Genomic DNA, 19,295 nt, shown 5'->3' on the forward strand with positions numbered 1-19,295 from the left:
TAAAAAACCAGATGTTCTTAGATAAAACTTGACTAGATATATATTTTGTTTTTTAAGCTAGTTGACTAAACTCTGACCCTAGAAATTTTAAGATTATGTGTATATTATTTTTGTCTCATACTTTATATATCATAACAAACCTACGTAGACCTTCATCACTTGGGAAGGTCAATATTCTTTAGAGGAGGTTAGCAAAAGAAAGATTAGAAATAAATATATTTCTAAATACCTACCTCCTTCTTAGTAAAGGTGAATTGACATTGGGATTAGAGTTCAGATGGCTAATGCATATTCAAGTAAGCATGATAATGAAATTATTATTTGTGGTTAACATTGGCATTTGTGTCAAAGAGCTACTTTGTCTGAATGCTGTGTTATGTGAAAAATGAAGTGTTCACCAAAGCTCGCATTTGGAGTCTGCAGAAGCATGAGACCCAAGCCTTTATAAAATATTGTAGGCCAGACGTTGCAAAAGAGACAGTACGACAAATATGTGTTGATTGATCCATATACTATTGTTTAAAAGTTGGAATTTGTTATCAACATTTAAATATTAAGGGAATAATATAAAAATTTGGCTTTCAGACTTCTCTTTAAAAAATGAGTAAGTAGGGGCTAGAGAGATTGCTCAGCAGGTAAGAGCACTGACTGCTCTTGCTCTTGAACCTGGGGCAGGTTCAATTCCCAGAAGCCACATAGCTGTCAACCACAATCTGTAACTCCAGTTCCAGGGGATCTGATGCCTTCTTCTGACCTACAAAGGCACTGCATGACATGGGTACATTTACACACATGCTGGCAATACATTCATACACATAAAAAATAAAAATAAATTAAAAATATTTTAAAGAAAAGATGGATAAGAAAAAGAGACCTAGCCACATGAAGTATGCATTCTTTCAGGGCCACAATTTGCCACGGTTGATTGAAGCTGGCCCTTGAGTTCCAGAGCTTTTGAGTATAATTAACAACACTATAATTTAGTTTAAGTTATAACTGGAAATAAGTCTTGGAGATGTTTACTTTTATCTTACGTCAAGTGCCCCAGAAAGGAGTTGATTGTTAATTGACATTGGTTTAATGCTGGGAACCCACATAGCTGTTAACCACAATCTGTAACTCCAGTTCCAGGGGATCCGATGCCTTCTTCTGACCTACAAAGGCACTGCATGACACGGGTACATTTACACACATGCAGGCAATACATTCATACACATAAAAAATAAGAATAAATTAAAAATATTTTAAAGAAAAAATGGATAAGAAAAAGAGACCTAGCCACATGAAGTATGCGTTCTTTCAGGGCCACAATTTGCCAGGGTTGATTGAAGCTGGCCCTTGAGTTCCAGAGCTTTTGAGTATAATTAACACTATAATTTAGTTTAAGTTATAACTGGAAATAAGTCTTAGAGATGTTTACTTTTATCTTATGTCAAGTGCCCCAGAAAGGAGTTGATTGTTAATTGACATTGGTTTAATGCTGTAGAGGCTGAATATTATTTTAACAATAATTTCTACCAAAAGTAAAGTAGTTTATTATTTTGAAAATGATTTTCAAATTAAAGGCTTTTCAAAAATTTCCTCATTGAATCAGTTTGAACCAATACCAAAGTGTATCACTCCAGTGAATTTTTAGCTGGCACTGAAGCAGATCAAAAATAGTTTGTGACCCAAATAAGCTTGAACAAAATTGTTCCTTTTTTCACTTACAGGCCCAAGAGTAAAACACTGCTTAGTGTTTGTGGTGAAGAGTGTACCATAAGTCCAAACGTGGTTCATTGGTTTCCAGCCTTTTTTTTGCTAACCTCTTCTAAAGAGTATTTATTTGCCAGCATCATTTATCTTATCTTGATTCCATTACTTCTAAATAGAAAACATATTTGTACTACATGTAATGTTTGTGACTCAGTAATGATTGCAGCTTTCTATGTCTATGTTACTCCCTTTTCTGATTCATGTATGTCTTCACTGTACGGTAAATCCTGGTACCATAGTGATCACCCTTGCAGATTGCCTAAATTTACTTCTACTTCCTCTGTGTTGTAGCTAGATACCACAAACTTTCTCAAAATGGGGTTGACAGAGTGAAGTTAAGTAACTTATGGAGTTCATTGAAATGAGTTTCTCAAAGCAAGGACCATGATGTTCCAGCTGGGTCAGACTCATGTGTGGTAGCTTATTAAGAAAATGAAAAAAACAAAACAGAAGGAAAAAGGAAAATTCTTAGCTTTAACTCACATGATATAAATGAGGATCTTTGGAGGTGGGATTCATTTAATGATTCTGTTGAGCAGATAGATTCATTAGATCCACAATGGGTAACAGTCCTTAAAACTTGCAATTCCTTTATTCTAAGAAATTCACATTATGGTTTCAAAACTTTTTATTGACTGGTATGTATTACCAGAAAGTATGTTCATTTATTATGTAAGGATGTCCTGATAATTTTTCAGGATGACCAGCACCTGGAAACAGCATTTGTAGCCCTCTAGAAGGCTCCAGTTATCCCACGCTGGCAACTGTTCTCACCTTTAGACTCATGTTAATCTTCCCAGTTTTAAAACTTCACATATGTGGAGTCATGGAATATATGTTCTTTGGTGTCTGCCTATTTTGTTTAATTGAGGTGAAGATCATAACTTAGTGGTATTAAAATGTTTACAATGTTTATAACCATTTTTTGTCTTGTTCCTAATATTTTTATCTCTCCAAAGAAACCTCATGGCTATTAGCCAGCTTCTCTTCATTGCCTGTCTTCTACTCACGGGCAACTCTCAGTCGGCTACCTCTGTGGACTTCTTGGTTCTGGATAATTCATATAATGAAATCATAGCTTTTTGTGACCTTCACTCCCCCATATCATTTAATGCTTTTGAGGCATATCCACATTGTAGCATCTCTCAATATGTCGTTCCTCTCTTGGGAGACCTAGTCAACACTCTTACACATACCGCAGAGTAGCTTTATCCATTCACCCATTGAGGAATACAGGGGTTATTTCCGTCTTTTGTCTATTGTGAATACTGTAGCTGTCAAGAGCCCTGAACAAATATTGACTGCTTGATTTCAGTTCCTTTCCTGAGTCACATGGTAATTATATATTGAAATTTTTCGTGGAACCACCACACTTTTCCATAGTGACTGAATGAACCATTTTACATTCCTGGCAAGAATGTCCGAGTATTATAATTTCTCTATGTGTTTGCCAAACATGTTGTTACTTTGTTTCTTTCTCAGTGTCATTATGGCTAGCCTTGTGGACATGGAGTCGTACCTTATCATGGTTTTGGTTCTTATTTCCCTAATAGAAATGATGTTCAGCATATTTTTATGTCCTTCTTGGCCATTTGTATATTTTTTTGGGGGGAAATGTCTATTCATGTCACTTCAAGTTGTTTTGCCTATATAAATTTTTTCTTTTCTGGTTGTTGAGAGTTGTAGGAGTGCTCTATATATTCTGGATATTAGATTATTTAAACAATATTGTTGTATTTTATTTGTTTTGTGTACATATGTGGGCATGCATGTGTCATGGCACACATGTGGAGGTTGGAGGACTACTTACAAAGTCCATGTTCTCCTTTCAACCATGTAGGTCCAGGGAATTGAACTCAGGTTGTTAGACTTGTGAGCAGGCATCTTTACCTGCCTAGCCATCTTGCTGGCCTCTGGATATTAAATTATTACAGTTGTTTTTTAAAGTCTGAAATAATGTCAGAAGAAACAAAAAAAATTATGAACACCTTTGTGGTCTTTTTTTTGTCTCCCCTATGTATGTTGCCTTATGATTCTGAGCTGTCTCCTATCTTGTATTTTCATTAGGATATTTACTGCTGTCCAATATCCATCTGCTTTTAGTTTGTTGCTGTGATAAACACCATGACCAAAAGCAACCTGGAAGGGAAGGGTTTATTTCATCCTACAGATCATTGAGAGAAGCCAGGGCAGGAGCTCAAGGCAGGAACCTGGAGGCAGGAACTGTAGCAGACACCATGGAGGAACACTCCTACTGACTTGCTTCCTCTGCCTTGTTCAGCCTAGCTGCCAGGGATGACACTACCCACAGTGGTCTGGGCCCTTGTACAACAGTTAGCAATCAAGAAAATGCCCACTGTGATGGAGGAAATTCCTCAGCTGTGATTCCCTCTTTCCATGTGTCAAATTGACCACCAAGATTAGCCATCACACCATCTAATTTATAATCAGCCTCTATAACCATGATTTCTGCATCCTTATAGTCAATCGCAGATAAAAAATTCCTCTAAAAATTATATCTGTACTGAACATGTCCAGAATTTTTTTCTTTTCATTTCCTGAATGATACTGTGTAATAGTTCTTTATCATATATTAGGTATGTAGCCAGGCTGGCTTTGATCTCATGCAGATCTTCCTGCCTCAGCCTCTTGAATACGAGGATTATTGGCCTGGGGCACTATTCCTGACATATATTTTTGTTTTTTTGAGACAGAGTTTCACTTATAATCCAGTATGGCTTTGAACTTGTGTTCCTTCTACTTCAGTCTCTTGAGTATTATAGGCATGTAATGCCTGCCCAACAAATACATGTACTTTAATCGCATGCCAGGGAAGCACTTAAACATTGAGCTACATCCTCAGCCCCTATGCCATTTTATGTAAGGGACTTGAGCATGCGTAGGTTTTGGAATGATGGAGGCGTCCTGAAACTGGTCCTCCTCAGATGCCAGGGGACTTCTGTATTTCATCCTTTACCTTGCCCTGCCAACCTCACCCCTCTTTTGGTACTGGGTATGGAACCCAGGGCCTCGAAATCATTAAGCACATGCTCTACTACATAGTAGTTATGCCCCTAACCCCTGTGTTTAATTTCTTAGTATCTGCTTCCTATAGCTGGAATTGAGGCTGCATGTAGGGGAAAATATTCTGTTTTGCCTACTGCTATATCTCACTGAATTAGTTCAACATTTAGCAAACTTGGGTCAGAAAGTCAAGTAGCCTTTCTGCCCATTTTTGATGGTCTATAGACTGTTAATGGTTTTGCTTTTTAAAATGAAACAAAATCAAAAGGAAACTAATATTTCATGACACTAGAAAATTATATGAAATCAATGAATTTAATTTTGTAAATTTCATTGTACAAAATTAAGTTTCTTTGGGCTTCAGCCATACTTACTCATTTATGTATTTTTTTTCTGGCTGCTTTTCACCTCAGTGGCAGAGTTAAGTAGTTGAAGCATTGTGTGGTCCATAAATTTGAATTATTTACTATATCTAGTCTTTTACAGAAAAGAGTTGCTGGCACACAGATGCCCAACAAATATTTGTTGAATAATGAATCTAACCTATACTTATCACAAAGGAATCTAAGTTGGAAAATTTTCAATAATTTAAAATTCTTGAAAATTTGAGCTTAATTGATTTTTTCCCCCAATAGTTCCCACATGACTTTTTTTTGGGGGGGGGGGTCAGTTGTTCAGTTCACTGGCCTCTATTTGAGAATTGATGATGAAATACTAGAGCTTTAATAATTCCTGGATAATGTTGCATAAGGCATACTGCATTTTGAAAAGTTTCTGTCTTTTTCTTTCTTTATTTTTTCTTGAGATTGGGTCTTACAATGTAGTTTAGGTTGGCCTGGAACTGAATTTTTTTTTCTGATGTTAATTCTTACCTTCCCTCCCCCGCCCCAGTGCTGGGATTAAACCCTGGGTTCTTTCACATGGTCATCAAGCCCTGTTCCACTGAACTATATTCCCATTCCCTATTACTCTTATTTAGAAAAGAGTTATGAAAGTTTGTTTCAAAAGCTATTCTTCCTCCCTCCATCATTTAAGATGAAGAAAGCTACCTGCTTGTCAACAGAGGCAATAATTAAAATAATCTCAGTAGAATACTTAGTTATATATGAGTAAGAAATTATATTTTCTAAATTTTATTCAAGTTAGGCTTGTTAAGTTTGTGCTTATGAACAAACTTTCCTTTTAAAGCTTAACCTATTCTTAAAGGAGGATTGAAAATTGGACAGATATAAATCATTTTATAATGATTTTATAATGTGCCATACTAGTCCAGTTTTTATACAATATTTGAAAATGAAATTGTTTGCATGTATAAGAGCTGTTATAGAAGTTACATAATACTCTCCAAAGTTACAGTATATCCTGTAGCCTTGCAAACAGTTCTTATTTTATCCTTTCAGCAAAGGACATTGAATGAGTAATACAGGTTGTGGTTTTTAGTGAAAAAGTAATGTGTTGCAGATCTTTGTCTTGACCTAGTGTTGCCAAATTTCATTATAGGAAAAATTTTCCATGCCTTGGTAGTCCAAGTAGCTCCTGACCCCCTTCTTTACCTTCCATCCTTTCCTTCAAAGGGATCTTGCTTTCTAAAGCCTCGTCTCCTTTGAAAATTATAAGTAAGGGTAAAATGTATTTTGCTTTTAAAATTTATCTGCTAAAAGTGGAGTTTTTCCATTTCTCTTGTTTTATTCAAGAAAAGAGTGTATTCTTCATACATTTTTCTGGCATTTCTCTAAGGTCCGTGAAAGAATTCTTATCAGCTTGCTTAGGGGGCTATAATTCACAGCTATACTTATTGTTTATACCTAGTTATAAATAACTTATTAGTCATTCTGCAAATACTTATGGAGTACCTACTTTGTGTAAAACATTGCATTAGATACTGGAATCCAGTGCCTCAAAACAAAAGGGTCTATGCTCTATGAGAAGAATCAGGCAAAACAAAAATTAACATGTAATGCTAGTTAATGAAATGTCATAAAATACATGAAAAAGAGAAAGGAGAATGGCTGGGGGATCCTGGAAAGATGATATTCTAGATAAATCAGAGGAGGTCATGCCATGCTATTAGAGCAGAGACATGTATGAAAGGAAAAAGCTGTGTGAAGGTGCTTGGTAGGGGAAAGGTGCTCTACCAACCTTTTTTATTCCATTTCACTTTTCTTCATACTTTTCACTATGAGCCAGCAGCTATTTACACATATATGTATATGTACACATTCTGTCTTCATTTATCTCCTCCTGTCACTAGAATCCCTACTAAGCTCAGCATTTCAAAGGGATGAATGAACATCAGATTCAGATCTGAGGTGAAGACCTTCTTGATGTGCTAAGGGACTTGCAGTGTGACTTCTGTGTAGAAAATGGAAATACAAGGGATCAAGTTGAAAGAGGCAAGGATGGGTCAGATTCTGTAGGACCTTGGAAGCCTTTATAATAAGGACTTAGGTTTTATTCTCAGTCTGAACAAGGGAACACCAGAGTCTGACAGATTTTAAAGGAATTACTGGCTACTTCCTGAACAAAGCAGAAAGTACAATCGTGGGAAGCCAGAAACTTTATTAATAATCTAGACAGAAGTCTGCTTGTAGTTTTTGGCACCCGAAACCCTTTTGCCATGCATTGCACAGATGCCCTTTCTGCAGGCATAGCCCTGGCGGTAACAAGAACCTGGTTGGTGTACAGATCATTTGCAAATTCTGCAAGTTGAGAACTTATTTTTTCCATGTGGCTCAAACCTTATTTTATTTTTTTAAGTCAGAGCTTTAGTTTTTTATTTTCTTCTACATTCTGTGGTATTTCTTGCACCATCTTTCCATGTATTTGGAGTGATAACTGTACCAAGTTTCTTTTGTGCATACCTTCTTTCCATAAACCATTCCCTCAGCTGCAGAAGCAGCAGCAGCCACAAAACATCAATACCACCAAGTCCTCTCTTTTTTAAAGGTTAAATAAACCTTGAGACTTTGTCTCAACTGCATTTATTTTTTAAAATTTTATGTTAGCTTTTCGTCCATATTTCTTAGTTGAACATCAAGTATGATATGGGCTTGAATAACTAGGCTTGACATACTCTTAAAACTGTTCCCAGTGTTATAAATGTAGTTTTTCCTTTAGGTTTCAAGTATACCACTGGCCTCTGATTCTAGGCCTTATGTTCTGTCTACCATATTGCTGTAAATTCTTTTTTTTTAAATTTTTTTTCTCCTGGTGGAGAGAGGATCTTATGTAGCTTAAGCTGGCCTCAAACTTGCTCTGTAGTTGAGGATGACCTTGAACTCCTAATCCTTCTGTTTCCACTTTTCAGGTGCTGAAATTGAAGACATGTACTACCACACTTTGTTTATGTGGTGCTGAGGATCAAACCCTGGGCCTTTATTTTTGAAATTTTAATTTTATTTGCTGTGTTTGAGTGTGGGCATCTGAGTGCCAAAGTGTGCATGTGGAGGTCAGAGGGGAGTTTGTTCTCTCCTTGGCTCTATCCTTCCATTGTGTGTTCCGAGGATGGAACTCAGGTTGCCAGGCTTGAAAGGCAAGCACTTTTCCTGCTGAGCCATCTCTTCAGCGCTGTGACATTTTTTGAGATATAATTCATATACTATAAAACTTATCCTTTATTAGTGTACATTTCAGTTTATAGTATATTTATAAAGTTCTACAGCTGTCATGAATGCCCAATTTCACTTTATTTTCACCATTCCAAAGTGAAACAGTTTAGCCATTAACAATTATTTCCATTTTTCCTTTTAGGCCCTGATTGCCACCAGGCTACCTAATGGATTTGCCTGTTCCATAAATTTCATATAAGTAGAATAATAGATGATCGTGTCAGACTTCTTTCATTTAGCATAGTTTTTAAAAAGTTTTTCCTTATTATATATCTCTATGTCACTACACTTTTATTGATGGTTAGTGCTGTGTTGTATAGCTATATCATGTTTTGTCTATCCATTTATCACTTGGTAGACTACTAGATTTGTTTTCACTTTTTGGTCAAATTGAATAATGCTGCTTTGGATATTCATATGCATGCTTTGGGTAGACCTGTGTTTTCATTTCTCTTGCATATACATATAATACGTGGGATATCTGGGTCAAATGATAATTCTGTTTAATTTCTTGAGACCCCACCAGATGTTTTTCAAACTGCCAGTACCTTTCTTAGCAGTGTATGAAAGTTCTAATTTTTTCATATCCTTCCCAACATGTGTTACTATCTAATTATAGCTCTTATTGTGGGTGTGAAGTAGTATTTCATTGTGCTTTTGGTTTGCTTTTCTCTGATGATAAATGGCGTTGAACATCTTTTCATGTGCTTACTGATTACTTATATCTTTGGAGAGATGTTTATTTATATCCTTTGCCCATTTTAAAATGAGTTTTTGGAGTTGTAGAAATTTTTATATATTCCAAATAGAAGTCACCCATCATATGTATGGTTTGCAGTTTTTTTCTTCCATGTTTCCCCCTTCTTCAATATGCTTTTAAATATAACAGCTTTAATGAAGTCCAGTTTATCTGTTTTTTCTTTGGTTGCTTGTACTTTTGATATCAAATCTTAAGAAACCACTGTGTAACTCAGGGTCATGCATATTTAGCTTTATGTTTATTATACGAATCATATAGTTTTAACTCTTACGTTTAGGTCTTTCATCTACTTTGACTTAATTTTTGTATTTGATGTGAGATAAAGGTCCTGTTTATTGAAAAGATTATCCTATCTTGTTTTGTTTGATTATCCTATCTTGGATTGTTTTGTTGAATTGACCTTAAATGTAAGGGATTGTTAGTATTTCTAGATTATTCCCACTTCCATTGCATTTTGTTTGTTTGAGTTTTTGAGACAGGGTCTCCCTGTACATCCAGCTTGTATTCTTAATCCTTTCCAGTTAAGGATTGTTTTGGCTATTCTCTCTCTCTCTCTCTCTCTCTCTCTCTCTCTCTCTCTCTCTGTGTGTGTGTGTGTATGTGTGTGTGTGTAGCAGATGTATGTGCACATGTGTGCTGTGCCAGTGGAGATCATAGAAAAATCTTGAGTGTCCATTCCTCAGGTGCTGTTCACCATTTTTTTTTGTCTTTGAGACAGGGTCTCTCACTGGCTTGGGACTTGCCAATAGGCTAGGCTGGTTGGTCAAGGAGCCCCAGGGGTACTCCTGTCTCCACTTCCCCAGTGCTGAGATTCCAAGTATGTGCCACTATTCCTGGTATTATTTATTTATTTATTTATTTATTTATTTATTTATTTATTTATTTATTATTTTTTAATGTGAGTTCTGGGGATCAATCTCAGGTCCTCATATTTGTAAGGCAAGCACTTCACCAACTACAGCAGGAGGTAGTGGCTCTGGGGGCTTGTCCACAGAATATAGGAAACTGAGGCCTTCTCTCTCCCATGTCAGGGTGATAACAGATAACATCATGATGATAGGCCCTAGGTGCCTTGACTTCAGCATAAGGGGCATGGGAGTCGGGTGGGCTTCCAATTATGTGCCAGGCAGAACCAGCACCCTGTAAAAATCCAAACACTTCAACAACTACATCGTGGGAAGGGGAGCAAGGGAAGATGATAAGAGAGGTAAATGTCATCAAAGTACATTTTATATGTGTATAAATATTTCATAAGAAAACCCATTATTTTGTACAGCTAATGCAAGCTAAAAAGATCATGTTTTCTTCATATAGAAGTGTTACTTGACTTTTCTAATTTAGTTTCTCTTCATTTCTTTCTCTTTACTAATTTGTGCCTAAGATTGATTGTGTTGCATATTGTTGAATAGAAGCAATGAGGCTAGACATTCCTGTTGTGTCCTGATTCTAGGGAAGATTATTTCGTCTTTGCCCCTTAATCATAATGTTAGCTCTGGACTTTTTGTAGGTTCTTTTATCATGTTTAGGAAGTTAATTTCTATTTCTGATTTACATAGTTTTTTTTTTAATGAAAAAGGTGTTGGATTTTGTTAAATGCTTTTTTTTCCATGTCTGTTGACATGATTATCCTTTTTCTCCTTTATTTTATTAATACGAGGCGTTGTATTGATTTGATGTTTCAGATTTTAAAATTGTGTTTCTGAGATCCCTCTCGTTCATGATATAAACATCCTTTTATATTGTGCTGCCTTTGTTTCTTTGATGATTTTTGTGTCAATATATACAAAGTATATTGGTCTCTAGTTTTCTTTAAAACACATTTTCTGTTATTTTTAAATTTTTTATGTGTATGAATGTATTGCCTAAATGTATGTAAGTGCACCCATGTTGTGCATTGCCTGCAGGGGTCAGAAGAGAGTGTCAGAGCCCCTGGAACTGGTGTTACAGACAGGTGTTTGCCTCCATATGGGTGCTGGGACTCTTAACCTAGGTCCTCTGCAAGAGCAGCCAGTGGTCTTAACCGCCGAGCCATCAACTCTTCAGCCCCTGGTCTCTAGTTTTATATTTTTGTCCTTTTGTCATCAGAGAGGAATTGGTGTCATATAATGGTCCTAGGAAGGGGGAAGGGCTCAGCTTCCTGTATCCCATGGATAAGGACAAGACCCCAGAGTCCTAGGAGGCATTCTCTTACCTTCTAGTTTTTCAAAGAGTTTATGAAGGATTGACATTCTTTTTTATGATTAATATTTTAAATTTGTTTTTGTCTTTTAGGATTCTCCTTTTACAAACGCAGGAATGGGATCTAATCTAAATCTTTTAGGGGAAATTGAGTGTGATGCCAGCATAATGGATGGAAAATCCTTAAACTTTGGAGCAGTTGGAGCACTGAGCGGTATGTGGGCATTATTACACACTACCTCTCCTATTTGAAAAACTAAGCATATTACTATTTTCTAAAGAAGTATTTTCAATCATTTTTGCTTAGACTAATGTTGAAAATAAATATTCTTTCTTACTAAATTAAGGATATCTTAGTTTAGAAGAATCTATAATATGTATGGATTAATTGATAGAGCTCTTGCCTAGTATGCAGGAAGCCCTGATCCTTACCTCTAGGACTGCAAAGCAACAGTAGTAACAAAGGCAGAAAGCTAAACACAACAAAACTAAACAGTAGAGCAGTTTGCCCAAGTTTGCTTAGAAGTACATTGTTCTCTAGTCCTTGAAGAGATTATAGATATTTAACATGATTCGTAGTATTCTGTTAACTTTGTAATTTGAAATGTACCAATATTAATACATTTCAGATGATATAGATGAAATTTACTTTTAAAATTATTTATTTTTATTTTGTGTGTTTGAGTGTTTTGCGTGCATGTATGTGTGCATACTTTGCAGCCAAGTTTACAGTAGTATGCTTTGATAAATGTTCACATAAACTTCAAAAGAACATGTATTCTGTTGATGTTGGGTGTAGCCCTCTATGCCAGAGTTAAATCAGTTTGGTTTTCCATTTGTTCTGATTTTTTTTGTCTGCTTTTTAAAGACAGGGTCTTCCTGTAGCCCCAGCCCGCCAGGATCTCACTGTGATCCTCCTGCCTCTGCCTCTGCCTCCTGAGTGCTGGGATTAAAGGTATGCACCTTTTTTGTCTGCTTTGATTTTTATGATAAGTAAGAAAGGATATTTCAAATAGTTTTAATTTTATTTATTTCATTACAAAATTTTACTGGCCTGTCTCTGTGAATTTACTATTTGTACCTCTTAGATGGCTTGTCTCACATATCTTTGTTCATGTTATTTCTTTCTCAGAGCTTAAAAATTTTGTTTGTGAAACTTACTACTTTCCCTCTTGTGACTCTTATATTTTACATAATATAAAGTCTTAGGATTTATAAGCACAGTCACTCATTTTAAGATATGTATAATTTTTAATTTGCCTCTTGAATTTATTGCTGTTATTCCTGAAACAAATACTAATTTGTCCCTATATAACTTATTGAATTACAGCAACAATAACTTATTGTATGACTAACATAGTAGGCACTGTTCTGTACTGGTTTACATGTATGTAGTATATAATTTAATTCTCACAATAACCTTATTGTCAGTACTTTTATCCTAATTTTACAGATGAGGAAACAGACTCGAGAGGTTTAGTGATTTGTCTAAGATTATTGTATCCATATGAATTACACTAGGAGGCAGAAACCAATAGTAGTTTAAACTGAAGTTACATATAATAAACTATTAAGCAGAGATAGGAGACTATGTGAAGATGGAAAGAGAACTCAAAGTATATACTAGGGCAGAGAGAGACTACCCAAAGGGTAAGTTTGGAAGTAGGTTCAGATCTTACTGAAGAAGGTGGAACAGAGGTGAACCCCAGAAGGGCATGCACAGAAATTAACAGCCTATGAGATTTAAGTCTCTTTCACACAGTAATATTGGTTATTTGGCTTACCAGACAGCTATCCCCATGGAACACTTGCTGTCTATGTCTTTGGGCCTGAGAACAGGATGCAAAGTTCAGGGATGGAATATAGGGCGCAGTCTTGGTTTTTCCACGGTGCTCAGCTGTGTTGTTGTGACCAGATTCAGGAGCTGGGATAACATATGTTGTGCCAAATGCTGGGGAAAGTGCTACCCTGTGGGCACTTAGCACCGGAGAATACCAGATGGGCCAAATAGAAGAGACAAAATCATGTTCTCCTTGGCCGGCAAGCTGCTTTTCCTTACTGCAGTGTGTATCTAGTGCTCTCTACTGAGAAAGCTTTCTGTTGTGCCAGTTGTCAAGTGAAACATTTAAAGGCCTATATTCTCAGGTGTGCTTGTACATGCCTAACACATAGAAGGCTGAAGCAGGAGAATCATGAGTTCGAGGCTATCTGGACTACACAGTGAGACTGTGTCTTTTTTTTATTAAAAGCAATGAGAGAGAGTGTGTGTGTGTGTCTCTGTGCTCATGTTCACAGATCTGGCAATAGAGGGTGAATTTGTAGCTGAGAAGCAGTAAACCAGTATCTGATTTGGTTAACAGTATATACTGACTCTTGTCGTTTTGACCCTGCCTTTTGTGTATAGCCTTTTCTATTTCTTACTGATTTGAAGTGATTTGTGTATTATACATTAAATATCCAGATTCATACTCTGTTTTATTACTATATTTATTAGATTGTTACCTTAGCTATATAGGTATGTTCTTTTATTTGGAATAACTTTGAATAAGTAGTGTCTCACAGAATGAATACCCCTTCATTTTTTTTGAAAGCTGTATTTTCCTGATTAATTTAAAGAGTCAGCTTGTCATAAATTCTAGAAATCCTTTTGAAAATTTGATGGAGAATTTTGGATTTGAACCTGTCAGTTACTTTGCTAATTATCACTATCTTTCCAGAAATATTTTCAATGTCTTTTATTTTTATTTTATGTGTATGAGTGTTTTGTCTCCATGTATGCATAGGCACCGTGTGTGTGCCTGGTGCCCACAGAGGCCAGAAAAAGGCTTCAGATCTCTGGAACTGGATTTACAGATAGTTGTGAGCCATCATGTAGGTGCTGGGAACTGAACCTGGGTTCTCTGCAAGAAGAGCAAGTGCCCTTAAACACTGAGTTCTCTGTTCCAGCCCCCCAGAAATTTGTTTTAATAACTAGTATTGAAATCTGAACTGTGTATTTCTTTCATTGTTCTTGGTTTAAAAAAAATTGTACTTGGGACTGGAGAGATGGCTCAGCAGGTAAGAGCACTGACTACTCTTACAGAGGACCCGGGTTTGATTCCCAGCACCCACCTGGTGGTTAGCAACCATCTGTATCTCCAGTTCCAGGGGATCTGATGCTTTCTTCTAACCTCTGCAGGCATTGCATGACACGGGTGCACTTACACAATACAGGCAATACATTCATACACATAAAATAAAAATAATAAAATATTAAAAAAAATTTACACTTTTGTTTGTTATAGAAATTCTTGATATTTAACTAAATTTCTACAGTGGATTTTGTTTTTGAGTCAATATGTAGACTTTATTTTGATACAAGGTCTTGTAAGCATCAGCATAAAACTGTCTTCACAGAATGTTTGACACTGTTCTTTACTTTTCTAGTTTTTTCTGATGTACAGTATATTGGGGGTGTGTGTGTGTGTGTGTTTTTAATTTTTGAGACAAGGTCTCTCTGTAGCCCCAGTTGGCCTGAACTTGCTATGTGCCACCACATGCATAATTTTTATTTACAGGAACAGTGTCCAAATTGTTTAATACATATGTTTTATTAAGTTATTGAATGCAAAAGTTAAGAAACAGATCTTAAGTTGTATTTTCATTATTAATTGTGTTTTTTTCCAGTGTATGTTTTTATTGAATTTTTGTGTATTTCATATAATGCATCTTAATTGTATTTAGACCTCTTCCCTATCTGCACCCCCATGTCCTTTCCTTTTTTAATTCAAATTTTATAATTTTTTGAGAATTTCATACACTAGTATGAAATTTCCACCCCTCTCTTCTGCCTCTAACTCATCCTGCATTTCCCCCTCCCCTTTTCAAATTCATAACCTCTTCTTGAATTATTATTACGTATACATTTACATATACATATATATGTATATTCAACCTTCTGAATCCATTTAATGTTGCTGGCATGTACATGTGTTTAGGACTGACTGCTTGTTGTTGGATCAGGAGCTGGTTCTCGGGAAAAACTGATTGTCCCTCTCGTAGCAGCCATTGGTTGCCTGTAGTTTTTCATCTAGATGTGGGATCTTGAGAAATTTCCTCTTCCTACAATGACATGTACACTGGTGGTGTCATTATGCAGCCATATTGTTTAAATTTCATGGTGCAGCTTTGGCTCTTGAAAGGTTTGACCAAATTTGGCAATCTCTCCACCTGTCCTGGGCTTTTCCTTGTTGGGAGACTCATTGTTTCTTCAATCTCATTGCTTCTTATAGGTCGGTCTGTTTGTTCGTTCATCATCCATCCATCCATCCATCCATCCATCCATCCATCCATCCATCCATCCATCCTTATTGAGACAGGGTCTCCCTGTAGCTCCACCTGGCCTGGAACACGCTATGTAGACCAGACTGGCCTCAAACTCATGGAGATCCTCCTGCTTCTGCCTTCCAAGTGTTTGGACTAAAGGTGTGCTCCATCATGCCTGTCTGTTTAAGTTATTTATTATTCAGCTTGATTTTGGTAGGTCATTTGTGTCTAGGATATTGTCCATTTGTTGTAGATTTTTAAGTTTTTTAAAATTAAAATTTTCACTCTATTTCTCTAGTGATCCTCTGGATTTCCCTGGATTCTGTTTTAATTTTTTTTTATTATTTTTGTTTTCTGTATATGAGTGTATTGCCTGCATGTATTTTAAGTATATCGGTGTTATGCAGTGCCCATGGAGGTCAGAAGAGGGCGTCATATCCCCTGGAACTGCAGTTGCGGACAGTTGTTAGCTGCCATGTAGGTGCTGGGAATCGAACCAAGAGTAGGCAGTGCTCTTAACTGCTGATCCATCTCTCCAGCTCCGAATTCTGTTTTGATGTCCTCTTTTTGATCTCTGATTTTATTTATTTTATTTCTGGGTTTCAAACAATTGAAACAAATCTTGTGACTAGATTGTGTATGACTTTATTTCAGTGATATTATTCTGGTTTTGTAAAATTGGTCTCATAATTTGAGGTGTGATTTCTCTTGAGATGTGATTTCTTTGATATCCAGTACAATTGATGGTAGAGCAATAATGCCTCCTTAATTCATGATTCATATATTTTTTAAAAATTTATTCCATTTTTTAGTGTATGTGTGTGCGTGTGTGCATGCGTGAAAAAAATGTATGCGTGTGTGTGTGTGTGTGTGTGTGTGTGTGTGTGTGTGTGTGTATACATGCCATGGATATGGAGGGCAGAGGACAACCTTCTGGGTCCTAGAGACCCAGGTGGTCAGGCTTGACCATAAGTGCCTTTACCCACTCTGCTGTCTACTTTCCTGATCCACACTTTTTTGTGTGTGTGAGTCCCTTGAAAGTTTATAGCTATGCCAAAATGCTTCTTTATTTCTTGAGGTATTCTTTACATGCTGATCTTCAAAATGCATGCTTACTATATTTGGATATAGGGCATCTATGTGGCATAGTAATAGGAAATGTGTAGCAAATTGTGTAAGTGCCTTTAATCTCAACAGCACAACAAATGCCTGTACTTGCTTCTGTGTTAGTCCCTCTGCCAGCTTCATCATTTAGCATGAGTGATTTGTCTTTAGCATTATGTAGAAAATATACTTCTCTTTCGTTTCCTTCGAAAATGTTGATGAATTCGTTATAGTATCTGATTCTTGTACAAATGTGTTGAGCAGTGTTCTACTGGAACATAATCCAGTCTGGGCCATAATTTGACAAAGAGCATTGTGCTTTAAATATGTAGATTTCCTTCTCATACTGTTTAGTTTAAGGTTTGCTCCCTTCTTGGGGCTGGAGAAGTGGCTCAGCAATTACGAGTGGTTGATTGCTCTTGTAGAGGACCTGAGTTCTGTTCCCAGCACCCATATCAGGTGGCTCACAGCCACTTGTAATTCCAACTCCAGGGGTCCAACACCATCTTCTGTCCTTCAAGGGTACTCATACTTACATGTACAAATATACACATACACAATTAAAAATAAAAAATATTAAAATAATTACTCCCTTCAGTTAATATAGATACTGTTGGCATCAACAGGTTTTTCCACATATATTTTTCCAAGAATGAGATACTATCCTTGTTTGATTTTTGAAATTATTGGTAAACTGTGGCCAAACATAGTGAGAAAGAGTGTAGGTATGAACCAGTGATGTTAGTGTATCCAGCATTGACAGTGTTAGAGCCTATGTAATGCTTATATATCTCACCCAACAGTTCCTACAGTATATAATTAAATGTGTTGATGTAAAGTTATCAGAGTTTTTCACTTTAGAAATCTCAATGAATTCTGAAGGAAGTTGATCCCTTAGGAACATTGTACAATATGTAGTCATCTTGCTAAAAAATCTTGAAGCAGAGCTAATTCTTGTCCTTAAAGGAGGATTTTATTTTTCTGCAAGCTGTGATATCATTCTTGCTATGCCCTTGGTGATCTCTGTATATGTCCTTCGAGCTATGTCAGGAAATACACTGATGCTAGACCTTACTGCATAGCACTTCTGAGTCATAGTCAGATATCCTTTCATGTATCTTATATGCCGTTACTGATTTATTTTTCCTAATATGATGCCAAACCTTTAAAGGATACAGACAGAAGTTCAAAGTATACTTTAGATAGATTAAGTTTGTTATCTTTGATTTAGCTGCAGCAACTGTGTCTTGCTTTGGAATTTAGACCAAAACAGAAAGAAACTGTACTGTATTGAGGAATCTGGACTTGGAGCAGCCTGGATGACTGATGGGTAGCTACACTAGGAAATGTGGTTGGTTGGATTATTGTTTATTCTTTTCTTTCTTGCCTATCAGTATTAGATGTTTGTTGATTTACTGTGTTGGACACAATCCATTATTTCCTGGTTCTTCCTTGCTCATTCCACTCTTCTCCTGGATTTTTTTTTCTTTCTTGTGTCCTGATGATTGAAACTGTCTTCCTCCTCTGAAGAACTGACTTGGTTATGAATTGCTTCAGTTAGTGCTTGTCTTGAAATGTCCTTATGACTATTCATTTTAAAAGGTAACGTTTTTGGATATAACACTCTTGGTTGGCCGTTGTTTTGCCCTCTGGGTTTGATAAATATCATTCCATACATGCCTGACTTTTAGAGATGCTGATGAGGAATCCCATGTTGTAATGTGTTTGCCTTTGTAGGTGAGTTGGTGCTTTTCCTAGAGCTTTTAATAGTTTCTTTGTGTCCTTTTGACATCTTAACTATAATGTATCTCAGAAGTTCTCTGGTCATGTCTATTTCCAGCTCTAACTGTTCCTTGTGTGTGGATATCCATTTCTTTCTCTAGATTTGGGAAATTTTCTGCTATAATTTCATTGACTAGATTAAAAAATATTTTATTATTATTTTTGTTTTACATGTATGAGTCTATTGCCTGCATGTAGGTAAGTGCACGTGTGTTGTGCAATGCTCGCAGAGGATAGAAGAGGCCATTGGATCCCCTGGAACTGGAATTACAGACAGTTATTAGCTGCCGTGTGGGTGCTGGGATTCGAACCTGGGTCTTCAGCAAGAACAACCAGTGTTCTTAACCGCTGAACTATTTCTCCAGCCCCTGAATATATTTTTTTATGCCTTCATTTTTTTCCCCTCATCTTCCTTTATCTCATGGATATTCTTAGGTTTGTTTCTTGATCATATTGCAGAGTTCTCTGGTTATACTCTCATATTTTTTCTTACTGATGTGTGAATGTAATATTATCTCCAGTTTGTTTTCCTTCCTTGATACATATATTTTTTTCCTGCTTGGTCTTATCTGTTGATGATGCTTTCTACAGTATTTTTTATTTGACCGAGTGACCCATTTTTAGCATTTCTATGTTTCCGTTTCAGAATCTCAGTTTCATTACTTAATTTTTCCCTTGTTTTTGAATTTCTCATCCACAATTCTGACCTTCTTACCCACTTTGCTAACTTTTTTTTATCTAGGTTCTGAATTGTTTTCCTTACTTCATTCTTCTGCTTG

The 19,295-nt window shown here is 36.4% G+C and overlaps 1 protein-coding gene and 1 pseudogene across 11 annotated transcripts in view; one reads left to right on the forward strand and one right to left on the reverse strand.

The window, feature by feature from the left end:
* Window positions 1–19,295, forward strand: part of Tasp1 (taspase 1) — a gene marked incomplete at its 5' end in the record, with an annotated part of 441,173 nt that overhangs the window by 28,408 nt on the left and 393,470 nt on the right. For all 11 annotated transcript variants that reach the window (XR_003848562.1, XM_029560670.1, XM_029560666.1 and 8 more), the window contains 1 exon segment: window positions 11,419–11,539. Coding sequence is in view for 10 of the 11 variants with exons in the window: in XM_029560670.1 (XP_029416530.1) it covers window positions 11,419–11,539 (121 nt within the window).
* On the reverse strand, window positions 7,349–7,651 carry LOC103729198 (annotated as a pseudogene).

Source organism: Nannospalax galili, unplaced genomic scaffold, assembly GCF_000622305.1.
Source record: "Nannospalax galili isolate Female #2095 unplaced genomic scaffold, S.galili_v1.0 scaffold151, whole genome shotgun sequence".
NCBI classification, from domain to species: Eukaryota; Metazoa; Chordata; class Mammalia; order Rodentia; family Spalacidae; genus Nannospalax; species Nannospalax galili.